General features: G+C 36.7%; 1 protein-coding gene across 2 annotated transcripts in view; it reads right to left on the minus strand.

Annotated features, from left to right (window-relative positions):
* UBA2 (ubiquitin like modifier activating enzyme 2) overlaps window positions 1–12,610 on the minus strand; it is a 40,177-nt gene that overhangs the window by 17,700 nt on the left and 9,867 nt on the right. For both annotated transcript variants that reach the window (XM_042968747.1, XM_042968746.1), the window contains exons 7-10: window positions 7,493–7,560; window positions 6,768–6,889; window positions 3,198–3,297; window positions 1,787–1,953 (exon numbers count right to left, since the gene is read on the minus strand). In XM_042968747.1, the coding sequence (XP_042824681.1) occupies window positions 1,787–1,953; window positions 3,198–3,297; window positions 6,768–6,889; window positions 7,493–7,560 (457 nt within the window). The remainder of the gene's footprint in view (window positions 1–1,786; window positions 1,954–3,197; window positions 3,298–6,767; window positions 6,890–7,492; window positions 7,561–12,610) is intronic.

Consider the following 12,610-nt stretch of genomic DNA (forward strand, 5'->3'; position numbering starts at 1 on the left):
GCCAAAGGGCGCCTGGGTGGCTCAGTCGGTTAAGCGTCCAACTTCAGCTCATTACCTCACAGTTCGTGAGTTCGAGCCCTGCATGGGGCTCTGTGCTGACAGCTCAGAGCCTGGAGCCTGCTTTGGATTCTGAGTCTCCCTGTCTCTCTGCCCCTCCTCCACCCATGCTCTCTCTCTCTCAAAAATAAATAAATGTAAAAAAAAAAAAAAAAAAAAAGAAAGAAAGAAAGAAAGAAAAGAATGCCAAGACCCACCAGGCCTCTAGGAACTCAGTCCCACTTAAAGGAGTGAAGTGGACACTAAGTGTATAGAGCAGAACACCAATTCCACTCACTGACGATGGCAACACTTTCCCAGGTGCGTCAGTCAGTAATGGAAGTTGTCTGACAATACAGACTCCAGGCAAAGAGATAAAGGTTTTTTACAGAAAACAATTTCACTAAAAACTCAAACATCTGGACTACACCTTTTGGTTTTCCCTCTCCAAATTCCCTTCATAAAATACCAGTCTCCTGTATTTGCGGTTTCTGTTTCTTTTCACATATGGCAATACAACAAAAGTTTCCCTTTGACAGTTTATCTTCTTTCTGAGATTGTATCTTGGTCTCTTAAGATTTCAGCAAAGTTTTCTGCTTCACTGAGAACATACTATCCTAGCCTATAATTCAAAAGCACTAAAGTGGAGAAGAGAAAGCACTGAGACAAAGCACTGAGAGGATGTGAGTTCTCTACATACTCACTGGCTGGCTGGCTAACCTCAGGCAAATGAAATTCCTTAACTATTAGGGAATATTATAGAAATATTTCAGAAGGTTGTGATGAGGATTAAGTGTGAATATTTAACAGTACCCAACAGTGTAGAGCTACTTCCCTAGGCAATTGGTTCATCATACCCATTAGATGTAGATTTTAATCAGAGGGTAACAACTACCAGTTTCATGGTTTCATTATCTAGCCCTGTGTACAGATGAAAACTACCCAAATCACTCTAACAGTAATAATGCAAATATATATTTAATAGTTAATCTTTATATGACATAAACCCAAAAGAATGTTTTCAAGAATCCCAAAAACATAAACTTACTAGCTTCAGTTTACATGTCTAATTCAACCAAAGTTTCAAACTTTGCACAGAATTATCAGCTTAGTAAAACTGACCAAACTTTTCCCCTTACTTTACAACTCAGGGCAAATCTCTACCATCATAGAAACGTATTACCAGTATCACAGATAAATCACTGGTAGACATAGAAAACACTGATTAACAATTAAAATAAATTCATCAAATTTCAAAATATGACATCTAACCACAAACTGCTATTAAATATTATTTTAACTTGTAAGAATCTGTATTTAGAGGTCTCAGACCTTTAACTATTTCAACAGAAAGGCTATTTTATTACTTTCAAAGTTAAATCAGGCCCATGAGCTATTGTCTCCAAAAGAATTTTATGACTTCTATTAACATATCTGCACTTACAAAAGAAATTTTTTAAGCCAGTGAAACATTTTACTCCAGTCAATTCACATAATTTCTCCAGTCAACATAATTATAAACCACAAACCCATTATCAGAATCAAGTTTTATGATATTACTTGAATTCACATACAGAAAATTCATAATTCAGTGTAGTAATTAGAGATGAAAACATCCAATCAATATCAGTATTATGTTCTCAAATTCTGGTGGGATAAATGATATCCAAAAACTTACTAGTTTCTGGTTACAGTTCAAGAACTAAAATAAGCATGTGATACAGAATTGCCACGTATTTTCAAAACTAACCTTGTCCCATATGAGCTCAGCTCCATCCCCCTTTTCTGCTAAATTAACTCTCAAAGTCTCAATGCTCTTTGAAAACAGACGTGCATAGCTCTTTACATCTAGAACCTGCTGGTCTTTCAGACCTAACTGGGGTTCATTTTGTTGATCTGATGCATTGGTTTCTTCTCCTAAGGGAAAAAAATATTAGAAATTTCACTATTAAACATCATGTGTTTGTTTTATTTAACAATTTAATTAATGCCTGACCAATGAGAAAATCAATGTGGAACAAATTCCATCAAAATAATTATCAGGATGCTACAAAGATTTGTACAAAAAAAAAAAAGTGCTAATACCGAAATGGGAAAGCTGCAAGATAGTCTCAGAACCTCACTGGGTTATTGGGGAATTCAAAGATATGTCCAGCACACAGCACTCAGTAAGTGGAAGCTATCAGAACCATACTTGAATTTAGTCTGTAAAGTCAAATATTTGTTACTGTGGAGAAGTGCTCAAAACTGACACCCCAAATCTCCTGGGACTCTCTAAGTTTGTGTGCTGACCACTGCTGTATAATATAATTCAGGTAAGACAAGATACAATGTGTGGAAGAGGCGGTAGAATAAGGAAGTAGCCACTACTACAATAGTTTTTTTTCACATTTAAAATTACAAATGCATTAGGGGCGCCTGGGTGGCTCAATCGGTTAAGCTTTTGACTTCAGCTCAGGTCATGATCTCACAGTCTGTGAGTTCGAGCCCTGCATCGGGCTCCGTGCTGACAGCTCAGAGCCCGGAGCCTGCTTCAGATTCTGTGTCTCCCTCTCTCTCTACCCCTCCCCTGTTCATGCTCTGTTTCTCTGTCTCAAAAATAAATAAACATTAAAAAAATTTTTTTAAATTACAAATACACTAAATCTTTAAGAGACACACAAAGGTACAAAGATGTATGTGCATGTATACTTAGCACAACACCTTATTTCGGGGAAAATACAAAACAAAGGTTAACCAAGGGGCACTAGCTAAATAATACTGGAAACAGCAAGTACGAATATATGAATAGTATGATTCAACTTGAGTAAAGTATGTACAAAAGTCCTCTTTGTTTCTGTGTACAGGGCTGAACTACAAAGACATTCCCTAAGTGTTAATAATGGCTATTTCCCTAGGTGATAAGATTTCCAGTGATCTCCCTTCATCATATGTTTCTAAACTGTTAGAATTTCTTACAATGAAATTCAAGGTATTTAAAGATTTCAGGTAAGAGAATTACCAATTTCGGTATCCCAGAGACTAAAATGAATTTCTTTTTTAAGTTTATTTATTTAAGTAATCTCTACACCTAACATGGGGCTTACACTCACAGTCCTGAGAGGTCAAGAGCCACATGCTCTTCCGACTGAGCCAGATAGGTGCCTCATAAAAGTCTTTACCTTGACTTTGTACTTCAGCCCAGTCCAACGGAACTGGAGGTTTCCTTTTCCGCCACAGTTTGTCCATTGTCAACAGATACCGGATATCATCTTTAAAAAGCTTAAAAATAAAACAAAATTAAAAAAAATCTCATAAATCCTACAGCCCCTATGCTGATAAAATATAGCAATATCATTGTTGATTACAAATATTACACCATAGAATATTCTGATTTAAGGTCATGCTCTATACTAACAGATCAACAATTTCCAAAAGATAAAAAAACCCCACAAAACTTAAACCTTGTATAGAAAGAAATTTTTACACAGAACCTCGCTTTTGAAATAGTGAAAGCAGAAATTCTGAGGAAAACAGAGAAAGGGAACTCTGAACACTGCTCACTGCACCTGTCACCTCCCCTAGGCACACCTAAGCCCCAAAGATCAATCAGAAGCAAAATCACACCAATCAAGGAGCTAAATAAACATGCACCAGCTCCACAAGAATTGAATAAAATCATTGAGCCTAGAGATACCAGTTAGTAATACCTCCAAGTTCATGGGTATACAGCAATAAAGCATAAACATTTTAAAAGTACTCAAAACCAGCTCTTAACCACCTATATGTAACATCTTGGAAACGTGGTCTGCTCCCACCCTCAAAGTTAAAAAATAAAACAATTACTATTTCAACCCGCCCCAGAAGCTCAAAAACAAAACAATCCTGTTTTGGGATAGTGCCTGTTTGGCACTATCCTGTAGAATTTCAGATGATTTTAGTATTTTTACTTTTTCCTCAGTTGCATTTCCTATTGTCAGTTGATTTAGTCAATACACTTATTGTGTCAGCTATTAATTTAAAATTGGCTTAATAAAAATATTCAGAACTAGTTCTATCAAAATATGTTCAATTCTATCAATATTTATTAAACATCCTTAAACCTTTAGAAAAGCAGCCAAATATACAAATAGAATACAATTTAGAGCAAAAATCACATAGCTTTGAGTACTAGTAGGAACTTTGTTCTAGAAGAATCAATAAAGAGTTCAAGGAGATGGTAACATCTGAAATGGGTGCACACATAAGGAAATGAGAAGCACATTATTATTTGGGTAACAAATGTGGTTAGAGACATTTTGTAGAGGACCTTAAGCACTTGGCTGGAAAGCCTCCCAGGCAATGTTGAATTAGTGTGGTTTTCCAGGAACAAGCTCTATCCATGCCCTTTATCCAATTATTAAAGACTGGGAAGCCCTCAGAGTTCTGTACTAAACCATCTTCATGCTCTTTTCTCTTTCTATAGGCCTATGAATCCCAGTCTAAACCTCTCTGCTTGCCTTTAGAATCACCTGTCCTTTCTCTAATATTCCACAGGAATCTCAAAATTGATTCTATCACCTTCTCCTTTCCTCTAACCTCTACACAACACACCTGCTTCCCACTTTACCTATCTCAGAGAATGGCACCCTGTTCAGTAGGAACCCAGTTATCATTCCTGATTCTTCACTGTTCCTCACCTTAAACATCCTAAGTCCTATTCAATCTACTTTTCCTCCACGCTCCACTGGGAATACAGATGGGCTGTACTTCAGATCTAGCATTGCACAATCCCAGAAGGCACCTTCCCATATAAGACTACAATAGGAATTATCAGGACCTAGAGGGCACAGCATACCCACTGTATTCTCATAGTAATCCTATAGACTACCTTTTAATGGATTCCCATTGCCTTGGTATAACATCCTTGTCATGACCTAGGAAGTCCTGCCTGATCTAGCCTCAGCTTATGTTTCCAGCCCTCTTCCCACTTTCCCCTTTAATGGGCACTGTTTCAGTTTTTCAACCTGAGGCTTTCTTTGTATACGTAGCATTCTTATCCCCCCCCCCCCCCATTCTTTAAAGTCTTGGGTTGAAATATCACTTCCTCTGGAAAGCCTCTTTTGAACCTGCATACTAGGTCTAACAACATTAAATAATATGTACATTAAGTCTACTTAGTATCAAAGGGTTCCAATCAATCTGAACTTACTATCACAACATTCTGAATGTATTACTTGCTATATGTTTAACTTTCCCTTTGAACTATGAATTACCTAGAAAGAGTTGGCGCCCTATTTTCTCTCTTGTTCACCACTATATCTTCTGTCAGAGTGGTGACTGGCACACAGCAGATGCTTAGTTACCTACTAAACAGACTGGAGATATACTTCAGATTATGTTGGCATTCAACTGTTGCTCAAACTGGAAGGGAAATAGGTATACAGACACCAGTTTGGAAAATATTGTCACCATCTATAATAAAGTACATTTTAAGCACAATCAAAATCAAAATCCATTTTCCAAAGAAAAGGCTGTAATGAAGAAATAAATGAAATAGGTTTAAGAGTCAACCAGGAGCACCTAGGTGGCTCAGTCAGTTAAGTGTCCGACTCTTGGTTTCAGCTCAGATCATCTCACAGAAAATGAGAAACACATTTGGTGGAATGAACAGCAGGATGGAAGAAGCAGAGGAACAAATCAGTGACCTAAAAGGTCACTGTCTTTTAGAAAAAAGAATTATACAAAATGAAAATAGACTTAGGGTACTGGGTGACTCCATGAAACATAATTAACATTCTATCCTACGAGTCCCAGAAGAAGAGGAGAGAAAAAGGGAGCAAAAAATGTATCTGAAGAAACAATAGTTCCCTAATCTACGGAAGGAAACATATTCAGATCCAGGGAGGACACAGAACTCCCACCAAAATCAACAAAAGCAGATCCACACCAAAACATACTGTAATTAAATCAGCAAAATACAGTGATAAAGAAAAATTGTAAGACTAAGGCACAAGGAGAAGGAAAAGTAGAAGAATTAACCTTTACTCCAAGAGATACCTCTCAAACAGCAGAGGGGAAAAGAATTTGCATGAAGTGGGACATTCTCTTAACAGGTACATTTTGTCCAATGGTTTAAACCTGTTAATATATCCTTAAGGTCATCTGCTCAGTGTGGATGTTAAGCATATATCAGGCACTTTTAAGAAAAGCTGATAAATCTTCAAGTATCTATTATGATAAACTTGCTGGGGAGTGAAGACAAAAGAAGTGAAAAGACTTTTAAAAACACAGACATGAAGACCTACCTGGGCTACAATTAGATAGAGCCAATTAAAAGTCTTCTAGATTTCTCCAGAAATATTCAGCAGGCAAATAATATATACTAATGAAGAGGGATTCAGCCAAGAACGAGAGGATTAGGAATTCAAGAGCAATTCAGTACATGTCAATCAAATTCCCAAGGGATTTGAGCAGGAAAAGGATATAAGACAAGAAACAGCAGGAATCAAAGGTCAGTTATAAGGAAAACTAGAAAGTTCAGTGAAAGTGAGGGAAGGAAAGACGACCAAGAGTGTGTAAGCGAGCCACCAATTTTAATTCCTATGGAGATACCGATTTAACATGAGAGCTAAAAATGTAAAACCTGATTATCCTGATGACACCGATCAACTTATTAAGACGTCATTAGGCATAAAAAGCATATTTCAATTTCATGTACTATTTTAAAACAGAATAAGTCTATCCATAATTATGAAGAAAGCAAATCGAACCTTGGTAAAAAGTTTAACTGGATCATATCCTGTTGATTTAGCCCATTCCTTAGTGGAAATACGTTTAATGTCACCATCTTCATTAGATGCTCTGGCTCTGGCTTCAGCTTCCATTGGTTCCCCTACAAAACAAACACTATTTCATTTTCAGCTGTAAATGTAAAACTAAGCTCTCATCTACCTTTGGGGAAAAAAAGCCATTCACGGAAGTCACCTGCACATGACGCAATCTAAGTTCAAAGAGAAAGGAAAACAATATGCTCATCAGCATCTTTTCCTACCTCAGTTTTTGAAGGCCACATATAGAAGAGTTCAAAGTATGGACTTGTAATCAGATTGAAAACAACTCTCAGCTCTATTTACTACCTTCATGAAATTTCTCTGCACCTTGTCTTCACTAGTAAAACAGGACTACTCACTCTTTAAAACAGTCTTTCAAAGATGAAATAATATGGGGTGCCTAAGTGACTCAGTTAAGCATCTGGCTCTTGATTTCAGTTCAGGTCATGATCTCTCAGTTGGTGGGTTCCATCCCTGTGTCGGGCTCTGCGTTGACAGGAGGGGTGCCTGTGTGGGATTCTCTCTTCCTTTGTCTCTTAAACACATAATATACTATCTAACACATAACAGCAATTATTTTTTTTCTCCTCTTATGCTATCAACATTAAGCTAGTAAAAGAAAGGTAGTGCTCACTAAATAAGAGAACATATCCCAATCTACTTACAGGAAGCTTCAGGGTCAGCTCTGTCAGGGGATACTTCTTGATCAGCATCTTCTTCCCCAAACAACTGGCTACAAAAAGAGCAGGAAATATTTATGTACAATAAAATATTATGAACAAATCTTTACTTTTCTTACTTCCCCCAAAACAACTAATTTAGAATATTCCAAATCTTTATACTCCATAAACTTAAAAGCATTAAAGCAACCTGTTTAGATAGCTTGCATCTATCTTGCAAGATAGCTTGCATTTCAACCATAACACAAGGAAGGCTAAATTTTAGTAGACCTAGATGCATTCCTATCATCTTGGCACTGCAAATTCCTAGTTAAAATCATTGAGCAAGAGACAGATGAGCAGGGGCACCTATGTGGCTGGGTGGCTAACTGTCTAACCCCTGATTTTGGCTCAGGTCATGATCTCACAGTTCATGTGTTCAAGCCCTGCATCAGGCTCTGCGCTGACAGTGTGGAGCCTGCTTGGGATTCTGTCTCCCTCTCTCTCCCTCCCTCCCTCCCTCCCTCTCTCTCTCTCTCTGCCCCTCCCCCACTCGTGCTCTCTCTCTCCCTCTCAAAATTAAATAAATAAACAGAGAGATAGAGGTGAGCAGCTTTTACATTCCAATTTGGATAACATTCTAAGGCCAGAATAATATTTGTGAAGTACACGTGCAGTTAGCTATGCAAAAAACACTGTTACACACCTGCCACATGCTGGGTGATCTAGGAATCAGCAGGAATAAGCAAGGAGACATTTTTTTCATGGTAGTATATATCTTTACTACTAACAGGCCTTAAGAAACAATAATACATTAGCAGAAATTCTTTTTTGTTAATTCAGTTACCCTATAAACTATTTAATAACATTTACAGGAATATAATGTTCCAACCTTTCCTCAAGTTCTTGGCTTATAAGAAAGGTATCTTTTTAAAGGAATCCTTTAAATAATTAAAAAAAAAAAAAAGCAGTCATCTCAAAGTTCCTGATACACTTTACAAGAAAATGTCCACTTGTTCTCAAAGTCACTGTACCAATTTCCACCCCCACAATGGCATATAAGAGTTCCTATCAATTTGCTTCTCTAAATTTAATGTTTTGCCAAACTACTTAGTGTAAAATGGTATCTTATTGTGATTTTATTCTTAATTTTCCAAGTTAGTCATAAAGGTGAACATATCTTCATTTGCTTATTTCCTATTTGGGTTTCCCTCGAAAAGTTCCCGTTCATATTATCTTGTCAGGTTGTCTTTTTCTTGCTCATTACAGGAATATATTATGCATCATAATTTTTAGTTGATTTTATGTTGCAAATATTTTCTCATATGTAATGTCTTTTCATAAGACACTTGATGAATTTGAATGAATCAATATTTTCTTTTGTGGTTGGCACTTTATGTGTCTTAAGAAATCGTTCATGAACTCTAAGGATAAAGATTTCCCCCTATATTAGAAAGATTTAGTTTTTCCTTTCACATCTAAATACCTTATCCATCTGGACTTAATTTTCATATATTATTTGAAGTAGAGAATGTATTTTCCACATTGATAATGAATTGTCCTTTCACTTAATCCCTTCTTTCATCTGGGATCTCCTATGCAACCTTGGTCATGAATTCTGCATTGTCCCAATGGTGTATTTTTCTATCTCTGCACCAGCAACACACTGTAACTTCCTTTTAGCTTTTATTAAACCTTGACATCTATTAGAACAAGTCACCTCAACTTACTTCAGGAATGTTTGTTTAGGCCTTACTCCTGACATAAATTTTACAATCAGCTGAATGAATTCTAATAAAAACTCTGATGAGATTTTAACTGGAATTGCATTTGAATCTATAGATCAACTTGGAGATCAAGGACACATTCTCTCCTTTTATTTTATACTTCCTTTTATGTGCCAGTACTCACTAATCTTCCACACTGGGTCTTACAAATCTTAAGATTTATTCTCAGGTATTTCATGTTTTCTGATGCTTCACATTTAATTATCTTTAATATTTAATTATATGCTTTTATAGTGAGTTATCTACTTTTATATTTTCCAATGGCACGATACTGCATACAGACATGCCATCTTTTAGTTGGCCATGTTGCTAAACTGTCATTATTTCTAATAATTTGTCTATAGATTCTCTGGAGCTTTTCACTATACAGTATGTAAACTATACAGTATGTAAACAACAGTTTTGTTTCTTCTTTTCCCAGTTCTTAATCCTCTATTTTCTTTTTGTTTTATTATGCTGGCTAGGAACTTCATTACAACACCAAATAAAAGCAGCAGTAATGGCATCCTCATGCCATCTCAGATTACAAAGGAGATGCTTTATAACTTTCATCATTAAAAATAATGCTTGTATGGGGCGCCTGGGTGGCTCAGTCGGGTAAGCATCCGACTTCAGCTCAGGTCATGGTTCATGGGATTGAGCCCTGTACTGGGCTCTGTGCTGACAGCTCAGAGCCTGAAGCCTGCTTCGGATTGTTTCTCCCTCTCTCTCTCTCTCAAAACTAAATAAACATTTAAAAAGTTAAAAAAAAAAAAAAAATGCTTGTATTAAGCATATGAATGGTAAATAATGGAGGTTTCTGACCGGTGGGGGTGGGAGTGTGCAGGTAAGCAAGGGGAGGAAGCTAGAATGATCCATATAGTAATGGACTAGAGTTTAGGGAGACACCAGTATGAATTCATGTTTACCTTAATATAGATAGATGGTTAGAAACAGAAATGTTTGTAAATTTGTGTGTATACATACAGAGTAGTATAAAAAGATTTTTTTGCTCTGTTGGCTAAAAGGGCTTAAAAGAAATGACACGTAATAGCATGGCGAACATTCAGATCTGACTTTCTAATGCCATTCTTCAATAAAAGGAAACCAGGGCTCCTTGGAGAAAGGCCTGATACTATGGCAGGAAATAGACATGATGAGCCTGGGGCATCTTCTAGTACCAGAAAGCAAGGAATTGCTCCCCAAACCCCACCACACATTGATGGCATATGTCTAAGAGCACAGTCAACAGAAAGAGCTCCCAATGGCCAAAGACAGAACAATCTGAGCAACAAAATACCCTACTGGATTATAACCTAAAGTATAAAATATATTCAAAGAGTCCACATCGATGTAAATGATTGAATAAATCAATAAACGGGTGAGAAGAGACAAACCTTCCAGGCAGAAGAACTCTAAATAACTTACATAGATACTCTGCCCTCAAGGAAGCAGAAAACAGCTCCCATTCTTTAGGTGTGGGCTGCACAGAGTGACTTCCTTCCAAAGTGCATGGCACAATATAGAAAGTGGGGGTGAAAGGGGCGCCTGGGTGGTTCAGTCGTTTAAGTGTCCGACTTAGGCTCAGGTCATGGTCTCATGGCCCATGAGTTCTAGCCCTGCGTCGGGCTCTGTGTTGACAGCTCAGAGCCTGGATCCTGCTTTGGATTCTGTGTCTCCCTCTCTCTCTGCCCCTCCCCTGCTCGCACCCTCGCTCTCCTTCAAAAATAAACATTAAAAAAGTGAGAAACTTTACAGTGGAGAAACCGGACAAACACTACCTTAGCTAAGTGATCAAGGCCAACATTAACAGTCATAAATCTTGTCAATAACACATTCTTCACATGATGTGATGAAAACGGCAATTTAACTACCTCTGTGATTTCCCTCTCAACAGCTCAAAATAATAGTATCGTCATGAAAAAAAAAAATTTCAATAGTGGGGTATCCTACAAAATACCTGACCAGTACTCCTCCAGACCAGTCCTCCAGACTCTTCCTAATTTCTTTGGAGGTCACACACAACAAGGAAAGCCTGAGAAACTGTCACAGTCAAAGGAGGCCTAAAGAGACATGACAGACATCTAATGGTAATGTGGTATCCTGGAACAGAAAAGGGACACTGGGTAAAAACGAAGGGCTCTCTAAATAAACTATGGACTTCAGTTAATAAAGATACCAGTAGTGGTTCCATAATTGTTACATATGTATCATAAGATGCTAACAGAGGAAACTGGGTGTGAGAACTCTGTTCTATCTTCTCAATTTTCCTGTAAATCTGAAACTGTTCTAAAAAGTCTGTTAAAAATAAAAAAAGTTTGCTGAATGAAGCTTACATTTTTTGTGAAATTTCATCATTATACCATTATATGCATACTCTTCTGAGTGCATATACATTATACCGTAATCAAAAAATAAAGAAAATCAAACAAACTCTGTTTTAATTTTAACTAGGCTCCATGCCCCATGTGGGGCTTGAACTCACAACCTTGAGATTAAAAGTCACATCGCATGCTCCACCAACTGAGCCAGCAAGGCTCCCAGAAAAACAGTGTTTGCTGTAGGTTTGTAAAAGGCATCTTTTACCAGGTTGATAAAGTTTTCTTCATATTTTATTAAGAATTTTTGTCATGAGGGGCACCTGGCTGGCTCAGTTGGTGGAGTGTGCCACTCTTGATCTTGGGGTTGTAAAATTCCCATGTTGGGTATAGAGAATACTTAAAATAAAGGATTAAAAATAAAATCTTAAAAAAAAAAAACAAAACCCACAATTTTTGTCATGAAAGGGTATTTCCTGAATTTTGTCAAATGTTTTTTCTGCATCTATGAAGGCTACCCAGTTTCTCTTTATTTTCTTAATGAAGTGAATGATGTGTATTAAATTGTGGCTTGTATTCTTAGAATAAATACAACCTTGTCATGGTATACTTTTTGTTTTACACAATTCTAGATTTGTATGCAAGTATTTTGTATAGGATTTTTGCATCTATGTTTATGAATGAGAATGTCCTGAAATTTTCCTTTTATTCCATTATGGCCTTAACTGGTTTTGTTATCAAAGACATCAGAGTCCCATAATAAAAACTAAGAAGTACTGCATTTTTAAAAAATGTCTCTGGGACAGTTTACCTTATTAGAATGATATATTACTTGTAAATTCAGTGGAAATCACCTGTAAATTCACAAAGGTTTGTTGCATTACTAAGAATTAAAACGACTGATTAAACTCCCCTAAGACATAGTACAGTTCAGGCTTTCTATTTCTTTTTTAATTAATTTTTTGGGGTTTTTTAAAGTTTTTTAAAATGAATTTATCCAGATCATTAAAATTTTCAGTATACCAGCATGGTATTTTTAT

Source organism: Panthera tigris, chromosome E2 (genome assembly GCF_018350195.1).
Source record: "Panthera tigris isolate Pti1 chromosome E2, P.tigris_Pti1_mat1.1, whole genome shotgun sequence".
NCBI lineage: Eukaryota > Metazoa > Chordata > Mammalia > Carnivora > Felidae > Panthera > Panthera tigris.